The sequence below is a fragment of the Sander lucioperca genome, chromosome 17 (assembly GCF_008315115.2).
Source record: "Sander lucioperca isolate FBNREF2018 chromosome 17, SLUC_FBN_1.2, whole genome shotgun sequence".
In the NCBI taxonomy this organism is placed as follows: domain Eukaryota; kingdom Metazoa; phylum Chordata; class Actinopteri; order Perciformes; family Percidae; genus Sander; species Sander lucioperca.
In genome coordinates, this window is record NC_050189.1 from 20,118,252 (window position 1) to 20,139,815 (window position 21,564).

General features: G+C 39.7%; 2 protein-coding genes and 1 pseudogene across 5 annotated transcripts in view; 1 reads left to right on the plus strand and 2 right to left on the minus strand.

The window, feature by feature from the left end:
• LOC116034141 (hemicentin-1-like) overlaps window positions 1–21,564 on the minus strand; it is a 1,482,957-nt gene that overhangs the window by 417,782 nt on the left and 1,043,611 nt on the right. Inside the window, exons 32-35 of the mRNA XM_035993823.1 lie at window positions 16,670–17,017; window positions 16,353–16,544; window positions 9,292–9,302; window positions 1,260–1,530 (exon numbers count right to left, since the gene is read on the minus strand). Of these exons, the coding sequence (XP_035849716.1) occupies window positions 16,357–16,544; window positions 16,670–17,017 (536 nt within the window). The 3' untranslated portion in view covers window positions 1,260–1,530; window positions 9,292–9,302; window positions 16,353–16,356. The remainder of the gene's footprint in view (window positions 1–1,259; window positions 1,531–9,291; window positions 9,303–16,352; window positions 16,545–16,669; window positions 17,018–21,564) is intronic.
• Window positions 1–21,564, minus strand: part of LOC116034899 (gastrula zinc finger protein XlCGF49.1-like) — a 390,500-nt gene that overhangs the window by 83,664 nt on the left and 285,272 nt on the right. The gene's annotated exons all lie outside the window — the stretch shown is intronic.
• Window positions 1–21,564, plus strand: part of LOC116034906 — a 399,592-nt pseudogene that overhangs the window by 69,111 nt on the left and 308,917 nt on the right.

The window sequence follows — 21,564 nt, forward strand, 5'->3', positions numbered from 1 at the left end:
ATTTCCTTTAGAAACATCATGTTAATCTATTTCATAGATAATAATCCAGTTGAAGGTCTTATTTAGAGACAGACTGGTCCTCTATGTCCCCCTGAGATATTCTGATCATCAGATGATTTTATCAGTGTTGGGCAAGTTACTTCCAAAATGTAATACATTATAGATTACTAGTTACTGTCATTTGAGAGTAATTAGTTATATTACAATATTACTGTCTCTGAATTGTAATGCGTTACACTACTTTTGAGTTACTTTTGAGTTACTTTCACCAAAATAACAGGGGAAGTTTGATTTGGCAGCTAGCTTGTTAATTTCACCACCGGATCAATAAAGTCTCGTCTTTATCCACTTTAATACATCATAGATTATTCATATTTTGTATAATTAATATAAATAAGCAAAGTTACTAAAGCTATACAAAATAGATAAGTAAAACATATAATAGGCAAGTAGGAGAAAATGAAAATACTCAAAAGTACGGCATTGTTGTAAAATGTTTGTTTATAGCACTTCAATAAGAAATTCATGTTTAGGTTAAAACACTCTAAAGGAAAAGTTCAATTATAGTGTGATTAAAACTCACTATTAACATTATTTACAGTACTTGATTTACAGCTGGTTTGTGAAAAGGTAGCCTACACAACCTTATTTAACAGTAATTTAGTTTTACTGCGAACCGTCACAGGAAGTGCTTTTATTTTGAAGTAGGCTACACGGAAGTTGTCTGTTGTGTAGCTACTCTTGCTAGCTTACTGAGAAGCAACATGTCCGTCAGGCTCAAGTTGTTCACTTTCTTGTTTGTAAAACTGCAACATATTGAACAGTAAATGGTCACAGTAAAAGACAAGCGCTTTTGGTCGTCATTAGAAGCCATTCCACTACAGGCAGAGTTACTCTCCACGGCTGATAATATGCAATGATATTTACGTGTAGCAAGCCTCAACATTAATTCCCGACATGTTTATATCTGTCAGCCGCTGACGTACCGTCACCTGTTGGGACATACATGCTGTCCGTACCGTCACCTGTTGGGACATACACGCTGTCCGTACCGTCACCTGTTGGGACATACACGCTGTCCGTACCGTCACCTGTTGGGACATACATGCTGTCCGTACCGTCACCTGTTGGGACATACACGCTGTCCGTACCGTCACCTGTTGGGACATACACGCTGTCCGTACCGTCACCTGTTGGGACATACACGCTGTCCGTACCGTCACCTGTTGGGACATACACGCTGTCCGTACCGTCTCTACACCTGATTAGAAGATATTTGGGGGGGGCTCCGTCTGCTGATATTTACAACTAAACAAACATCATTTCCTGTTGAAAGCTTGCTGAGATACAGCTCAGAGTTGAGTAGATTATTGTTACATAATATTATTATCACATTTAATCTGTTTAATAGAGCAAAGTATTTCTGTGTACTACTGCTGAGTTGATATTGTCTGAACATCTCTGTGTTCTTCAGTCAAACATCACTCTGATCTTAAACAACATTATAACTGACCTACATTTGACTTTTATCTGAACATGTTTGAATATGGAGTTATTTTGTTTTACTTTGAGGAAAATGTATTTAAAGTAAAAGTACTTTGAGTTAAGTAAAATTTGTTTTTCTTTGAAGCAACTTTTACTCGAGTAAATGTTCTAGTTCTGTAAAGGTAAAGTTAATATGAAGTAAATCTCTCAGTCTGACCCTCCTCTGGACCATCTCATCATGGAGACCCTAGAGGATCTCAGACTCAGATACTCAGGACACACACACACACACACACACACACACACACACACACACACAACGGTAAAGTCAAGATTCATGGTGGAAAAATGCTTCATCATCATCATCATCAGCAGGTTGTCCTGATCTCTTCTTCTTATGTCTTCTATATATCAGGAAGCTCATCACCACCACGAGAACAGCTGCTGCCAGTAAGTCTTCTCGGCCTCCTGGGGAGGAGGGTCTAAAAAACAACAACATATGAGTCAGTAAATGTGTGATAGTGGAGCAGTCTTCATCCTCTCTGATGTTAGAAACTGCAGCTACAACCTGATACTCAGAAAAACTCTCTGAGAGAGACTACCTCACCTGTAACCTGCAGATGGACGATTCTGATTGGCTCAGAGTCGATGATGCCTCTCTTTCTACGTTTGGAACCAGCTGATGCAACTCGACACTCGTATGTTCCAGCATCGTGTCTGCTCACATTCTTCAGAGTTAAAGACACGTCTCCGTCCTTCAGATCTCTGTCCACCAGCTCCACCCTGTCCTCAAAGGATGGATGCTGGTAGGTTGGATCCAAGTGTCCATCTCTGTATAAGAGGACATATTCTGGCTCCAGATCAGGTCTGGTCCACTCTACAGCTCTGATGGAGGAACCAGCAGCCTGACATGGTAGAATGACATCATCTCCAGGATCAACTGTTACCTCAATCAGGTCTGAAAAACAATAATAAACAATAATAATGAAAAGTCATGGTACTTCAAAAGTTATTATATTATTATTATTATAACTAATATAACTTGTAATACTTTCTGTATATGTTTCTCTCATGTCTATTTAATGTGTATTTGTGTTATTCTGATGTGTTTACATTTACATTTCTTTTGAGCTGCTGTAGATTTTCTCCAGTGTGGGATTAATAAAGTCTTTCTTATTGTCTAGTCATAATTCTAATTGTAGTTATCTAATTTTACATTTGTACTAGTGAAATGTATATCAGATATTTCTAATAACATTCTGGATATCTGAAATTAAAATGATGACTAACAACAACTAAACTGTATCTGAAATTGAAGTTCTTCTTCGTAATAATTCTGTTTTCAGATTTCTAAAATGTTGTTTCTGGAGAGGAAGAATGATGTTTTAGATATCTGAAATGATCATCGATCTAAACATTATAATGACTTATTTTTTACTTTTATCTTAGCAGATTTTTCAAATGTCAACTATTGCGTCATTTTGTTGTTACTTGATGAAAGTTTATTGAAAGTAAGAAGTACTTTAAGTTTAAGGTAACTTTTCTTACAGTATTTCTACAGGAGTAAAATATTCTCTAAATGTTGAGATGATCTGAAGTGATTCTCTCTCTGTCTGACTCTCTGGGACCAACTCATCATGGAGACTCTAGAGGAGCTGCAGCTACAACCTGGTACTCAGAAATACTCTCTGAGAGAGAATTACTCACCTGGAACCTGCAGACGGACGGTTCTGATGGTTCTGATTGGGTCAGAACCATCAGAACCATCAGAACCATCAGTTCTAACTCGACACTCGTATGTCCCGTTGTCGTGTCTGCTCACATTCTTCAGAGTTAAAGACACGTCTCCGTCCTTCAGATCTCTGTCCACCAGCTCCACCCTGTCCTTAAAGGATGGATGCTGGTAGGTTGGATCCAAGTGTCCATCTCTGTATAAGAGGACATATTCTGGCTCCAGATCAGGTCTGGTCCACTCTACAGCTCTGATGGAGGAACCAGCAGCCTGACATGGTAGAATGACATCATCTCCAGGATCAACTGTTACCTCAATCAGGTCTGAAAAACAATAATAAACAATAATAATGAAAAGTCATGGTACTTCAAAAGTTATTATTATTATATTATTATTATTATTATTATTATTATAACTAATATAACTTGTAATACTTTCTGTATATGTTTCTCTCATGTCTATTTAATGTGTATTTGTGTTATTCTGATGTGTTTACATTTACATTTCTTTTGAGCTGCTGTAGATTTTCCCCAGTGTGGGATTAATAAAGTCTTTCTTATTGTCTAGTCATAATTCTAATTCTAGTTATCTAATTTTACATTTGTACTAGTGAAATGTATATCAGATATTTCTAATAACATTCTGGATATCTGAAATTTAAATGATGACTAGCAACAACTAAACTGTATCTAAAGTTGAAGTTCTTCTTTGTAATAATTCTGTTTTCAGATTTCTAAAATAATGTTTCTGGAGAGGAAGAATGATGTTTTAGATATCTGAAATGATCATCGATCTAAACATTATAATGACTTATTTTTTACTTTTATCTTAGCAGATTTTTCAAATGTCAACTATTGCGTCATTTTGTTGTTACTTGATGAAAGTGTATTGAAAGTAAGAAGTACTTTAAGTTTAAGGTAACTTTTCTTACAGTATTTCTACAGGAGTAAAATATTCTCTAAATGTTGAGATGATCTGAAGTGATTCTCTCTCTGTCTGACTCTCTGGGACCAACTCATCATGGAGACTCTAGAGGAGCTGCAGCTACAACCTGGTACTCAGAAATACTCTCTGAGAGAGAATTACTCACCTGGAACCTGCAGACAGACGGTTGTGACGGTTCTGATTGGGTCAGAATCATCAGAACCATCAGTTCTAACTCGACACTCGTATATTCCAGTGTCGATGCTGCTCACATTCTTCAGAGTTAAAGACGCGTCTCCGTTATTCAGCTCTCTGTCCACCAGGTCTACCCTGTCCTCAAAGGATGGATTCTGTTCATCTGTTTCCAAGTGTCCATTACTGTAATACAGGACGTACTCTGGGTGCTCCAGGTCAGGTCTGGTCCACTCTACAGCTCTGATGGAGGGATCAGCAGCCTGACATGGTAGAATGACATCATCTCCAGGATCAACTGTTACCTCAATCAGGTCTGAAAAACAATAATAAACAATAGTAATCAATAAAAGTCATGTTATTTCTAAAGACCTCCATCAGGTGTAACACTGCAGAAGGGATGTTAATTATCAGAGATATCACAGGACTTTATTACCACGAGGTCAACTCATGAAGAAGCTCCTCACTGAGATACGTGTTGACATGACTCATCAATAGTTCAGGTCTAATCCTTCAGGAAATGTTGTTTAATATCAGATCTCATCTCTTTCATAGTCACTGTCTCTCACCCCTAAAGACCATTTTATGTTTCTGAGTTAAATCTACTCTGTGACTACGTACGGAGGTACGTGGAGATACCGAATCTGACGTCACCTCTGAAATAATGTAACTACACGTTACGGCGTATCCTCGGCCGAGTATCTCCGGGGCCGCGGCTCGGCACCGGAGATACTCGGCAGACAGCCCTCGGAACCGGCGGCCAGCCCCCGCCGTGAAGTAAGTCTCTCAGCGGTGTTGAGTAACATTAATGTTAGTTCTAGTTCTCTAAAGGTAAAGATAATTTAAACTAAATCTCTCAGTCTGACCCTCCTCTGGACCATCTCATCATGGAGACCCTAGAGGATCTCAGACTCAGATACACAGACCCCCCCCCCCCCCCAAAACAGACCAAATAGCAGATCTGTACATGACCTCACACCCACAGCAGTAATGATAAGCATGTTGTATATACAGCACATGAGAAACCAGTCAGGTGGTAAGAGCTCTGGGAGATGTTAGAGGAACTAACCGGGCAATGCTTCATCATCATCATCATCATCATCATCATCATCAGCAGCAGGTTGTCCTGATCTCATGTTCTGACGTCTTTTACACATCAGGACACCAACCAATGCAGCAGCTACAACAACCGGTCCACCTGCAGCCAGTCCAAGGTATAGGTCTACAGGAGAGGAGTTTCTATCCTCAGAACCTGAAGATAATAAACATATGAGTCAGTAAATGTGTGATAGTGGAGCAGTCTTCATCCTCTCTGATGTTAGAAACTGCAGCTACAACCTGATACTCAGAAAAACTCTCTGAGAGAGACTACCTCACCTGTAACCTGCAGACGGATGATTCTGATTGGCTCAGAGTTGATGATGGCTCTCTTTTTACGTCTAAAATCAGCTGATGCAACTCGACACTCGTATGTTCCAGCGTCGTGTCTGCTCACATTCTTCAGAATTAAAGACACGTCTCCGTCCTTCAGATCTCTGTTCACCAGCTCCACCCTGTCCTTAAAGGATGGATGCTGGTAGTCTGGATCCAAGTGTCCACCTCTGTATAAGAGGACATATTCTGGCTCCAGATCAGGTCTGGTCCACTCTACAGCTCTGATGGAGGAACTAGCAGTCTGACATGACAGAATGACATCATCTCCAGGATCAACTGTTACCTCAATCAGGTCTGAAAAACAATAATAAACAATAATAATGAAAAGTCATGGTACTTCAATAGTTATTATTATTATATTATTATTATTATTATTATAACTAATATAACTTGTAATACTTTCTGTATATGTTTCTCTCATGTCTATTTAATGTGTATTTGTGTTATTCTGATGTGTTTACATTTACATTTCTTTTGAGCTGCTGTAGATTTTCTCCAGTGTGGGATTAATAAAGTCTTTCTTATCTTCTAGTCATAATTCTAATTGTAGTTATCTAATTTTACATTTGTACTAGTGAAATATATATCAGATATTTCTAATAACATTCTGGATATCTGAAATTAAAATGATGACTAGCAACAACTAAACTGTATCTGAAATTGAAGTTCTTCTTTGTAATAATTCTGTTTTCAGATTTCTAAAATGTTGTTTCTGGAGAGGAAGAATGATGTTTTAGATATCTGAAATGATCATCGATCTAAACATTATAATGACTTATTTTTTACTTTATCTAAACACATTTTTCAAGTGTTAATTATCGAGTCATTTTGTTGTTACTTGATGAAAGTTTATTGAAAGTAAGAAGTACTTTAAGTTTAAGGTAACTTTTCTTCCTGTATTTCTACAGGAGTAAAATATTCTCTAAATGTTGAGATGATCTGAAGTGATTCTCTCTCTGTCTGACTCTCTGGGACCAACTCATCATGGAGACTCTAGAGGAGCTGCAGCTACAACCTGGTACTCAGAAATACTCTCTGAGAGAGACTACCTCACCTGTAACCTGCAGACGGACGGTTCTGATGGTTCTGATGGTTCTGATTGGGTCAGAACCATCAGTTCTAACTCGACACTCGTATGTCCCAGCGTCGTGTCTGCTCACATTCTTCAGAATTAAAGACACGTCTCTGTCCTTCAGATCTCTGTTCACCAGCTCCACCCTGTCCTCAAAGGATGGATGCTGGTCGTCTGGATCCAAGTGTCCATCTCTGTATAAGAGGACATATTCTGGCTCCAGGTCAGGTCTGGTCCACTCTACAACACTGATGGAGGAATTATCAGCCTGACATGGTAGAATGACATCATCTCCAGGATCCACTGTTACCACAATCAGGCCTGAAAAACAATAATAAACAATAGTAATTAAAAGTCCATGACCAAGTTTTTTAAAGGTTAGGGGAACGTTCTCTAAAGGTGATAACGTTAGGAAACTTCTTCCTTTTTAGCACAGAATTAAACAGAAAAGGATTCAAGGCTGGCTCTTGGAATTATTTTGGAGGCCAGTCAACGTTAGCTAACGTTAGCGTGCTGAGGCTCAGTTCATCATCATCTGTATTAGAGAGAAGAATCTCTTCATCTGATGTTTAGAGAGAATTAAACAGATTTCCAGACTACTTACTGAAGTTCAGCAACTACACAGAACATATACAACTACAATATCAGCTGTTATTATTTTGTATCAATAACTGCTCTTGAGAAATGTGTTAGAAGATATTTACGCCCATGACGATAAAACATTTAATATCTAACGTTACATAAATCTTTTCATAATAAAATCTGATATTTACCAGAAGCTGCTCCAGAGAGAAATAACAACAGGAAGAGAAATGGAGCCATGAGATCTGAGAGAGGGTAGATCCTCCGTTACATCCCTTACAGAGAAAATGAAAGCATCTACTGAAGACAAAAGGGAGTGTGTTTCGGTTTTACCCAAAACAACTGCGGTCAAGCCAGCCGACCCTCGTATCTCCGCGGTCCAATCAGCCGGCACTAAACTTGTGGTCATTGTAATGATTCGTAGTGTAGGGATGGGCGTGGTACAAATCCCACAACCCAGCACAAATATGAACAAAGCTCGGTGGATTTGGGAGAGGTTTTTTTTTTTGTACAGTCTATTTTTCTATTAGTTTGGCAATCGGTAAACTAAAATTGCAGACAAATAAACTGTATTGTGTTTTCATTGAATAGGTTATCATTTGTGGAAGGTTTGCTGCAGATATAATTAACTAAAGGCCACTGATATTGTCCTAACTCGCTCTTGGTAAAATAAGTGCACCAACGTCCAATAATTAAAACCACGGACTTTCATCTCGGAAAATGAATGAGCTAGTTTTGATTGATATCGCTGCATTGTAGCTACATATTAAGTAAATAACGTCTGTGTTTCCCCCTACTTTTATTAACATCATAGAACCGATAGAACCATCCAGTTGATTTGAAGAGCCACAATCCAAACATAATGCAATATATCCTCTAGGAGGCACTCACCCACTAGAAATTCCTTTTTAACAGGCTTTAAAGACTTAAAGTGTATACATCCGTACCAACAATGTATTGATGTAACAAGTTCACCAACATGCTTAGGCCTACTTCCTACATTACAGCTTTCATTCTGCAGGTCTTGGTTTGGATGCAGCAGCACAGACGATTGGACCACTGGAGGCAGAACAGCAGGTGTGTTCCTACATGATGCACCTTGAAACCTGGTCTGGTAGAACTTCTCCACAAAGAACATACCTGATTATGTTTTCAGCCACCTTCATGACATTGTGGATGGACTTCCTGGCCTGTGAAAAGCTGGGTTTCCATCCACTTTAATCATTTTAAGCACATATTTTAAAATGTTACTAAAATAAATGTTAGTCTGTGCTTATTCCCATCTGCTCTCACTCTCCTAATCAAGGATGGAGTTGTGAACAGATGCAGGTTCAAAACTTGCTACCTAAAATGACTCTGGTGCATCTCATAAAATTATAATATAGTGGAAAAGTTTATTTTTTATTTTAATTTTTTTCAAAAAGTGAAACTTTCATATATTCTAAATTCATTACACATAAAAGGCCTTTTTTGTTTTAGTCTTGATGATTACGGCGTACAGCTCATGGAAATGAAAAATCCGTACCTCAAAATATTAGAATATTATAACAAAGAATGTATAATACAGAAATGTGGACGTGAGAAGAATCAATCATCAGGATTTAAAAAAAAGAAACCTGAAATGATCAACTTTCTGTGATGAATCTAGAATATATCAAAGTTTCACTTTTTGAATAAAGTCACAGAAATAAACTTTTCCACGATACTATAATTTTATAAAATGCACCTGTATCGCTACACAATGGCTTCATTTAAGAGCTCAAGTAAAGTTGTTGGTTTAAAATTAAAAGTTAACAAAAGAACATATCTTAACCCCAGCTGTCCATAAATGGTACAAGGGATGTTTCCACCAACAAACTGTTATTACTTGGACTTTTAAAAAGACCAATCAGTAAGCTGCTACACTTTAGACTTTTGAAGAGTTGAGACTGGGTGTAGGGGATTGTCAGGCTATAGCATTAAACAATTAAAGGAAGTCAAACACATATTCTTTGAAATTCATTTAGGTGGTTTTCTGTTCATTAAATCTGTGACCCGTCGTGATCTGTGTCCCTCCTGTTAAAAGCGTAGCGCCCCCTCCCGTGGTTAAGGTTAGGGACAGGGGTTTGGTTCAGGTTGAGGTAGGGGGACACCGATCTCGATGGGTCACAGATTTCGGTGTAACACCGGGAAGCTCCTGACTGGTCCAAGGTGGAGGCGAGCCGACGTGGAGGGGTCCAGGCAGTTTCAGGACACGAGAGGAGACCGGCTGAGGCGAGATCATGTTGGGTTCCTGAAGTGAAGACGGAGGCTGGCAGGTGAGACTGGGAGCATGCAGACGCCGTGGAGATTGCAGCAGGACTGAGCGAAAACTAGAGAGAGACACAGGGTAAGTTTCAGCAGGGAATCAAAGGCAAAACTAGAATACTACAGGGCTTAGAGCCAAGTTACCACATGGGTTGTAGTTAACGAACTGGCGCCGACAGGAAGATCAGCCCGGGTTAAATATTGCTGGTGATTGTGGATGATGATGATGAAGATCGGCTGAGCAGAGTTGATGCGGCCACGCCCCTTGACCTACATCTCGGACCACGCCTCCAGCACTCCACACAGAAACAAACACAGACAAAACACAAACACAGACAGACACACAGGGAAAGGACATCCCAGACAGGACAGAGAGAGAGCTGCCCGTAACAATTTACCAGAAGCTGCTTCAGACAGAAGGATCAACAGGAGCAGAAATGGAGCCATGAGATCTGACAGAGAGGTGACCTGCTGTGGTCTCTGTATCCCCACACTGTTCTCTCTGACAGTATAATATACTAATATATATTTTAGATATTTTCATCGACGGTAGGACTAGGAAGCAGAGGTGGCTGTGATCTGCTGTGAGGTCTTCTTGAGTCTGCGTATTTAACTTCCCTGACACAGCTCTAGGGAGGGTTACAGCGCTGCACTAGGCTCTCCCTGTAGTCTGAGGGCGGGACTAACAGCTCGGGTTACAGCTCTGGTCACAGGAGGAGCTGAATCTGAAGGAGAATCTAAACCTAAAGGACTGTAGGTTTAAGGTTAGGTCTACAACATCCACCCGAACCCAGCCAGCACTAACTCCAGCACCGGGTGATAACGGTGCTAACGGCAGTAACGTCGGGGGAACAGACCGTATCGCCCCAGGCCTCCGAGTCTGGCTGGCCGCGGTGTTGTGATGAATATCTCCCCTTTAGAGGCTAACTGAATGACATGAATAAACATTACTAAGATTGTCCATCAATCTTTTCACAATAACAGCTGATATTTACCAGAAGCTGCTTCAGACAGAAGGATCAACAGGAGCATTAAAGCAGCCATGAGATCTGAGAGTGGTGCTCTTCTTCTTCCTTGTTTTTGTCAGATTACTACTTCTGTAGTATACCACCATCAACTGTACAGGAGTGTGTACTACCATGAACTTCATAGAGTCTAGGCTTGTATTAATTCAAAACAAACAAACAAAAAATAAAATAAAAGGCAACCTTATATTCTTTTCATTAAACCAGTATTATTAAGATAAATAAGTCAAGTTCTAAGTCTCTCCCTTGTCATTCCCTTTTCTTCAAGTATATCATGTATTGCGTTCTCTCCTTCTATTTCCTGCCAGTTTTATTCTACTATCATTATATTTCTCGCATACAAAAAGTACATGTTCTACATCTTCTTTGTCTTGGTATTCTATGTATAATCTATTACCATGTCCTACCATAGATATATATCTATGATGTCCTACTGTGTGTAAGGTAGCATTCAGTCCTGTGTGACCTAGTCTCAGTCTGGTATATAGACCACTTCTTCCCTTCTGTGTAAACTCAGTGCAGTAACCCTTTTCCTAGTGAGTGGTGATCTGCAGCCGTCTTTACGACTATAGGGAGCAGTTGGTGGCTGTGATCGGATTGGCTGGTAGTCTGGGTGTATTGTGACGGAGAGGGCGGGACTACAGCTCGGCTTACAGGAGGACAGCTGCGTCATGAATGCCCAAAACTATTTCATCAGCAGGAAAGAGTTTTATTCAGTTCACAACTATAGTTAGTCTCTGATGGGGATACAGGTTAACAACGATAACTACTGCAAATTGCGTCATGACGAATGTGTATGTATGTATGTATGTATGTATATATATATATATATATATATATATATATATATATATATATATATATATATATACATTTCGTACCCACCGATTTTTTGGAAAACCTCGAGCTCAATTAGTTAAAATAAATAAAGTTCTTGAGCGACAGATGCCAACAAATCCACAAAACCCTCTACTATCCCCACAGAGCAGCACAGACACAGCTGTTGTTCTGCTGCTGAGCTGCTCCTCCTCTCACTACACTGCCTGTCTGTCTGACACACTGCCTGTCTGTCTGACATAACGCTTAACGTGAAGAAAACAAGCTTAACCTGGTTTAATGTACCTAAACAACGATCACCACATTCCTCATGGCCATATCTTGTCATGAACACTTAAGCTTGTCAAAAAAACTAAACCAAAATCCAACGATTATCAGTTATCTCACATTAACGTTTATTCTTCATTAAGTAACAAGCTTAACCTGGTTTAATGTACCTAAACAATGATCAATGATTACCAAATGTCTCTCTCATATTGGTCCTCATAACCACTGAAAACTGTCAAAAAATCGAACCAGAAACGTGGTGATGATTGATCGTTGTTTAGGTAGACTACATTAAACCATGTTTTTATTAATTTACATTAGTAAACTATGGACGGCGTCTTCCAAACATGAGCTGTGCGAAAGATAAAGAACATGAACATGAACATGAAACTGAACGCATCTCTGTCTCCAGCACATTTCAGACTAAACTGACTCCATGGTCACAGGCCTTAACACTCTGCTCCTACTCTCCCTGAACACAACATAATAATAACACATTTAAGAATACAACCAAGACCATCAAACTAACAATATACACCATAACACCCAGAGACTAAGACCCGTACAGGTCTAGAATAATTTACTATAATAAGAGATATTCAGACCTTCAAACACACAGTCACACACTCAATCCGTGTTCACAGTTCACACACCACACCACTTTAACTAACATTATACACACCACACCACTTTAACTAACATTATACACACCACACCACTTTAACTAACATTATACACACCACACCAGTTTAACTAACATTATACACACCACACCACTTTAACTAACATTATACACACCACACCAGTTTAACTAACATTATACACACCACACCACTTTAACTAACATTATACACATAACAGGAACACACATACCATTACTGAAGACTTAGTGTCCGAGAGGAAGAGACATCCAACAAACCGTAGTTTACTGCTCCAAAATGGCGACGACGGACTGTGCTCAAATACATCAGGCTCGTTGCAGATAAACTGCGCCTCGCCTTAAAGTAGACGAGGGGGGGGGACCGCTCTCAGTCACCAGCTGATTCCAGCAGCCTTCAGACTGAACAGGAAGTCACAGAAACACTGTGGTCCGATTCTGATTTAATAAAATGTTATTAGACCATATATCAGCTGGTACACAGTCTCCAGTTGTTTTCATCATGACAGAGTAGCTGTTAAAATGCTCTACATGTGATCTGTTGCTGATTTTAACTAACAACAGACTGTGGATGATCTGTAATCTATCAGCCACACAACATGTGTTCTGTACAGAATCAGCCTTTAAAATCAGACAAATAGCAGTTAAAATCCCTCCAAATCAAAATCAATAAAAAGTTGATATAAAACGTCATCATGTTGACCAATCAGCTGTTAGATCAGCTGAGAGGCCGGCGTTTTCCCAGCATGCCCTGGGTCCGCCTGTTTTTTTTTTTCTCAATTAATTTATTGAAAGCATTTGCATAGCATCTGTCGTTCTTCGCGTCACAAACATTTTTCATGCAGTTGGTCATGCGCATAATTACGTAGTAGTAGTAGTCTGTCTCTCTCTGTCCCTCCCCTCCCCTTCTTCTGTCTCTCTGTCCCTCCCCTCCCCTTCTTCTGTCTCTCTCTGTCTCTCTCCTTCCCTTTTTGTAACAAACATTTTTCATGCAGTTGGTCAAACATAAGATCACCCTTTTAGCTGAAAAAGTTGAATGCAACACTTATTTATAACAAAACCAATACTGTATAATACATTAAAATATGTGACATAATATTTATACATCAAATCCTACCATTGAACTATTCCATGTAAACCCGTAACTGTTAGTTAAACATTATTCACACTTTCATAAATCCAGTCTCATTATCAGAAGAAACTGAAATGTATTGTAAATATAAATCCATCAACACATTTACATTTTCTCTTAACAAGACGACATCTTTCTATAAGACTAATTAAAATAATACATGAATAAAATAAAGTAAAGTCTACATGAGTGTTGTCACAGTGAAAGCTGATATTTACCAGAAGCTGCTCCAGACGTTAGGATCATCAGGAGCATTAATGGAGCCATGAGAGCTGAGAGAGAGTAACCTGTCATCTTTCTCTCCTTCTCTGTCCTCTCCCTCTCTTGATCTGTTTCTACTACTGTACTGTAGTGGGATCTTTTCTCTGTGAACTGGTGAATGTGTGAGTGGCTGGAACTGAACATCACTACATACTATACCCGGTCTACGGGGCCCTCTGCTGGACTCAGAGTGTTCCTGATAACTGTTCACCTCCATGTTGTTTCTGTCTACACTGAACATGTGCAGCTGGCAGATAAACAACAATAAAACATACATATATACAGCATATTAACATATTAACATACTAACTTTACTGCTACATTTCACACTTCACACGGAGACCTGTCCTCTAATAACTGAACATAAAACAAACACTCAAACTCAACAATAACACTGATGATAAGAACATGGACATTCAACAACATGACGTAACATAACTTTAAACATCTTCTGATCCAACTTCTCTAAGTCCATCAGCAGCATTTCTGAGCTACACCATCTCTCTCTGGGCTGTCTTTCATTCTCAGTCACAACCTGACTGGAGGTGTGTCCTGCTGTAGAATGCTGGAATCCTATTGGCTGCCGACTGAGTCAGCTGACTCTGTGTGTGTGTGTGTGTGTGTGTGTGTGTGTGTGTGTGTGTGTGTGTGTGTGTGTGCAAAGCCAGTCTACTGTCAACATAAAATATCTACATTAACAGTATGTATTGCATGATTAAAATGTTGTGTATATTAAATGTATATGTATACAGTATATATATGTGTATATGTGTTGGTATTTGTTCTAATAAATATTAATCACAGATTAACATCCATGTCAAACATTAAAACTTGTGTTGACATTAAAACAGACAATGAGAACCAGAGAGACAATCATCAAACTAGTGTGAGAGTGGTTGTGAAATCCTGGACATGTTGGACAAAGGTGTCTTCAGCTGACACCAGAGACCTCCATCAGATTCAGATCTTAGTCTCTCAGGATCACATCCTTCCCCCAGTCTCTGCTCCTCCTCTACACATTTAACATATTCAGATATTCATACAACACACACACACTATATCAGGTTGGTATTTGGAGCGGCTTTATTTATGTTTAAAGAATAAAAAACACACAACAATGAATATATTAAAGTAACAACTTGAGAATCCAAATATAAAGTATTTATATATAAAGTATTTATATATAAAGTATTTATATAAAAAACAGTTTAAGGCACATTAAGGTTAATGCTGATTATTAACTTCCATCATCTCTGATCATTATTATTTCATCCATTCATTCATATTAAATAATTATCAACTGATTTCAAAGATCATCACTTTGGTATAGTTCACATTTCATAACATTTCCTTTAGAAACATCATGTTAATCTATTTCATAGATAATAATCCAGTTGAAGGTCTTATTCAGAGACAGACTGGTCCTCTATGTCCCCCTGAGATATTAGATGATTTCATAATTACAACAACAATATTCACATTTTAATCAACTCCTCAGTGTAAACCATTCAAGGTTAGTTGGTTTTAAATCAGCTCAGAAATCATTCCTAGCTCTCCAGGGATACAGCTCAGCGTTGAGGATATTATTGTTACATTCACTTCATCCAACTTTAGTATTCATGAAAACAGCAACATTTCAAAGTGGCTTGTTTGATACTTTTCCATGTAGCTCTCAGTCTCGGCCCCCCCATTGACAGCAGATGCTGACCCAACAACAATCTCAACAGAATGCATCCCTTTAGCTAACTGCACCACCTGCTGCCAAAGTATCGTCACTGACATGAAGAGGAGATATTCTGAGCCCAGTTTTTCAAAACTTTGAACTGGGTTTGGGATCTCTTTGATCCAAAGAAACAGGATTATCCTGATCCCATCAGAAGGATTCAGATGGGATTTTTCAAACTAAATAAAATCAGAGTGTTTTTTTTTTTAAGTGAATGATCATAAAATCAATGTTTACTGATGATAGAAAACATATGTGAAGCATATATGAAGCATGTCACATCTAATGAGATATGGTAAACAAAAACATAACAAAATAAGGAATGTAAAATCTTTCTGTTTCTTAAAATTAAAACAAACAATAACTATTAGTGTCCTACCTGTAGTTCTTTACCTGTAGTTCTTTACCTGTAGTTCTTTACCTGTAGTTCTCTGCTGAGCCAGCAGGCTACACTGTTGGCTCCATTTAACAGGATCCATGTCAACAGGATTTGGTCATCCTGAAATTTGGTATTTGGATCCCAGTGATCCAAGACCCCTCCTCCACCACTGGGACCATCTCATCATGGAGACCCTAGAGGATCTCAGACCTCCAGATGATACAGATCCCAGACTCAGATACACAGACCCCTCCACCACGATGGGGGGGAAACAGACCAAATAGCAGATCTGCACATGACCTCACACCCACAGCAGTAATGATAATCATGTTGTATATAATACAGCACATGAAAAAACAGTCAGGTGTTAAGAGCTCTGGGAGATGTTGATGAACTGAACGGCTGATTCTTCATCATCAGCAGGTTGTCCTGATCTCTTGTTCTGACGTCTTTTATATATCAGGACACCAACCACTGCAGCAGTTACAAGAACCAGAACACCTGCTGCCAGTCCAAGGTATCGGCCTCCAGGAGAGGAGTTTCTATCCTCAGAACCTGAAGATCATAAACATCTGAGTCAGTAAATGTGTGATAGTGGAGCAGTCTTCATCCTCTCTGATGTTAGAAACTGCAGCTACAACCTGATACTCAGGAAAACTCTCTGAGAGAGACTACCTCACCTGCTGGCTCTGTAACCTGCAGACGGACGATGCTGATTGGCTCAGAGTCGATGTAGGCTCTTTTTTTACGTCTTGAACCACCTGATGCAACTCGACACTCGTATGTCCCGTTGTCGATGCTGCTCACATTCTTCAGAATTAAAGACACGTCTCCGTCCTTCAGATCTCTGTCCACCAGCTCCACCCTGTCCTTAAAGGATGAATGCTGGTGCAGGTGTCCATCACTGTAATAGAGGACAGTATCTGGCTCCAGGTCAGCTCTGCTCCATTCTGCAGCTCTGATGGAGGAATCAGCAGCCTGACATGGTAGAATGACATCATCTCCAGGATTCACTACCACAGGTAGGTCTGAAAAACAATAATAAACTACTATTAATAATAAAAAGTCATGTTGTTTCAACAGTTGTCTACAGGTGTGTCCCTGCAGAAGGTCTCTGTAGAGTCTCACCTGATGGAGACGTTCACTGATCTGTCTCAACTGCAGAGATATCACAGGAGACTTTATTACCACGAGGTCAACAGCTGTTGTTGAGACACATGAAGCTGATCAACTTCTAATCAATAGTTCAGGTCTTAACATCTCCTTAGATTAGAACAGCTGATCTGATCTGATCTCTTCCTCAGAGTCTCTAAAACAGAACAACAGACTCCAGGTGTCCTGCTCGTCATTCTTCCTCGGACAAATGACGTCACATTTGTTATTCATGGTTTTCAATTTCAGATCTCCAAAAAAAAAAAAAAAAAAGTCTATTTGTTGTTGGCCTCCAACGGCTCCTTCCAGGCAGCTAACCTTAACCTTAACCTTAACCCTAACATAACCATTGCCGCGCTGCCTGGGAGGCGACGCTGGGGGCTAAAAACACCAAACAACTAAACTGTATCTGAAATGAAGTTCTTCCTCGTAAGAATTCTGTTTTGGATGTCTGATTTAAAAATTATAATGACTATGTTTTACTTTTATCTAAGAACATTTTTCTAGTGTCAATTATCGAGTCATTTTGTTGTTACTTGATGAAAGTTTATTGAAAGTAAGAAGTACTTTAAGTTTAAGGTAACTTTTCTTACAGTACTTTTACAGGAGTAAAATATTCTCTAAATGTTGAGATTATTTGAAGTGATTCTCTCTCTGTCTGACACAATAATAAACAATAACAATGAATAAAAGTCATGGTACTTCTAAAGACCTCCATCAGGTGTAACACTGCAGAAGGGATGTTAATTATCAGAGATATCACAGGACTTTATTACCACGAGGTCAACTCATGAAGAAGCTCCTCACTGAGATACGTGTTGACATGACTCATCAATAGTTCAGGTCTAATCCTTCAGGAAATGTTGTTTAATATCAGATCTCATCTCTTTCATAGTCACTGTCTCTCACTCCTATTAAATCTAGTTAAATCTACTCCGTGACTACGTACGGCCCTACGCTGCAGCCTGACGTCACCTCTCAACAACTTTAACTACACGTTACAGCGCTCAGCTGTAGCTTGGTAGCGTTGCATCCCCCCCGACTCATTTCCTGGTTCTCCTTAAACATGAAATCAAGGAGAGGGTTAACTTCTCCTGATACAGATGTCTCACCGTGGTCAGAACACACACACACACACACACACACACACACACACACACACACACACACACACACACACACACACACACACACACACACACACACACACAGGTTGTCTGTACCTTTGATAAGTTGAGACAACACCATGTGACTGAGGTTCCTACTCTACAACTGAGAGCAAAAGTCTAAAGAAGAAACTGTGTAAGGTAGAGAGGTTAACCTGTGTTATATACTGTAATCATTTATGAAGCTGTAATAAATATCAAATGTTTTGATATCAGTTAAATTATCAGAAAAATAACCAGTCCTTGTTTTTATCTTGTAATATATCATGTTATGCTGGGTAGCTCTATATCACATAGTACTGCAGGCTTGCTGAGTACAAAGTCAACCAATACAATTCAAATGTTTAATTAATTAACATGTATTTTCAAATATGGATAGTCACACCATTGTAGCCATTGTGCATGCAGTAGGCTGACTAAGGTAAGCAGTGATAGTTTGATCTGTTACTGTTACACGGGTCCAAGATGGCGCCGCATGTAAACATGAACGCTACTGTCTTTATGAACTATCTTTTTAATAAACTATCTGTACACTTACAAAGTTCTCAATGCTTCCGTTTACATGTAGGGACTCTCATTATGTTACCGTTGGAGTGTGGTGATATTTTGAGCCTTGTTAGTGGTATAGGATTTACCCTCGTTAGCAGCTAGCTAAGGCTAGCCGTTTTAAGGTTAGGTCTACAACATCCACCCGAACCCAGCCAGCACTAACTCCAGCACCGGGTGATAACGGTGCTAACGGCAGTAACGTCGGGGGAACAGACCGTATCGCCCCAGGCCTCCGAGTCTGGCTGGCCGCGGTGTTGTGATGAATATCTCCCCTTTAGAGGCTAACTGCTCCACTAGCTAACGTTAGCTCGCATCAATAAAACGTAATCATGTGGGGGAAACTGCAGCTATTTTACCAGAATGACATGAATAAACATTACTAACGTTGTCCATCAATCTTTTAACAATAACAGCTGATATTTACCAGAAGCTGCTTCAGACAGAAGGATCAACAGGAGCAGAAATGGAGCCATGAGGTCTGACAGAGAGGTGATCTGCTGTCGTCTCTGTATCCCGACACTGTTCTCTCTGACAGTATAATATACTAATATATATATTTAGAGTATTTCCTCGACGCTAGGACTAGGGAGCAGTCGGTGGCTGTGAGGTCTTCTTGAGTCTGTGTGTTGAACTTCCGACACTACACGGTAGTGATGTTACCCGTGAACCTCCTGCTTCGAGGCATGTATCGAAGAAATGAACCAATCAGGAATGGAGCTTGGTTTTGGGATAATCACGTGACCAGTGACGTCCGACACTTCGTTTCACACCCCATTTTTACTTATGCAAAGTCCCAAATAGGTTTAGTTATTTATGTCATTATTTATTTATCCATGAATTCATACTAAAAATGTATTCATCTTCGACTCAAAGACATTCATGGATAATATCTGTGAAACAGTTTGGGACCCAATGATGTCCTTAACTCCACCACCAGATGTCCTCAGAGCTCTGAACCTTTTTTGATACAACTGGATTGAAAGCTTCAGTTCGCCATCACCAGCTGGCAGCTGGGTGTGTTATGACGGAGAGGGACTACAGCGCTGCACAAGGGAGGGGTAGGAGGGTAGTCTGGGGGTGTTTGAGGGAGAGGGACTACAGCGCTGCACAAGGGAGGGGTAGGAGGGTAGTCTGGGGGTGTTTGAGGGAGAGGGAGAGGGCGGGACTAACAGCAGGTCACAGGAGGAGCTGAATCTGAAGGAGAATCTAAACCTAAAGGACTGTAGGTCTAATAATGCGTGTTCCGGATAATTAAAGATGAATGCCCAAAACTATTTCATCAGCAGGAAAGAGTTTTATTCAATTCACAACTATAGTTAGTCTCTGATGGGGATACAGGTTAACAACGTTAACTACCTCTAACCAGCGGCACAGGCGGACGCGTACCTATATATATTCGTCATGACTCATTTTGTACCCACCACTTTTTTGGAAAACCTCGAGCTCAATTAGTTAAAATAAATAAAGTTCATAACACATATAATTCTTGAGCGACAGATGCCAACAAATCCACAACAATCTCTATCCTCACAGAGCAGCACAGACGCAGCAGTTCTCCTCCCGAGCTGCTCCTCCTCTCACTACACTGCCTGTCTGTCTGACACACTGCCTGTCTGTCTGACATAACGCTTAACGTGAAGAAAACAAGCTTAACGTGGTTTAATGTACCTAAACAACGATCACCACATTCCTCATGGCCATATCTTGTCATGAACACTTAAGCTTGTCAAAAAAACTAAACCAAAATCCAACGATTATCAGTTATCTCACATTAACGTTTATTCTTCATTAAGTAACAAGCTTAACCTGGTTTAATGTACCTAAACAACGATCACCAAATGTCTCTCTCATATTTAACTCATAACCACTGAAAACTGTCAAAAAAATCGAACCAGAAATGTGATGATTGATCGTTGTTTAGGTAGGCTGAGAAAGATACAGAACATGAACATGAACCTGAACGCATCTCTGTCCCCAGCACATTTCAGACTAAACTGACTCCATGGTCACAGGCCTTAACACTCTGCTCCTACTCTCCCTGAACACAACATAATAATAACACATTTAAGAATACAACCAAGACCATGAAACAATAAACTAGTAATGAATAAACATTACTAACGTTGTCCATCAATCTTTCCACAATAACAGCTGATATTTACCAGAAGCTGCTTCAGTCAGAAGGATCAACAGGAGCAGAAATGGAGCCATGAGATCTGACAGAGAGGTGATCTGCTGTCGTCTCTGTATCCCGACACTGTTCTCTCTGACAGTATAATATACTAATATATATATATATTTAGAGTATTTCCTCGACGCTAGGACTAGGGAACAGTCGGTGGCTGTGAGGTCTTCTTGAGTCTGTGTATTGAACTTCCGACACTACACGGAGGACACAACTGCACTTCACAAGGGAGGGAGAGGATAATAGACTGTATATAAGGGGATGGCAGTCTGGTTTGCATTTACATGAGAGGGCGGGACTTACAGGAGGACAGCTGCGTCATCTGAAGGAGAATCTAATAATGTAATAATGTGTGCAGGTTAATTAAAGATGAATGCCCAAAACTATTTCATCAGCAGGAAAGAGTTTTATTCAATTCACAACTATAGTTAGTCTCTGATGGGGATACAGGTTAACAACGTTAACTACCTCAAAACACCCTGCTCCTACTCCCTCTTAATACAACATAATAACACATTTAAGG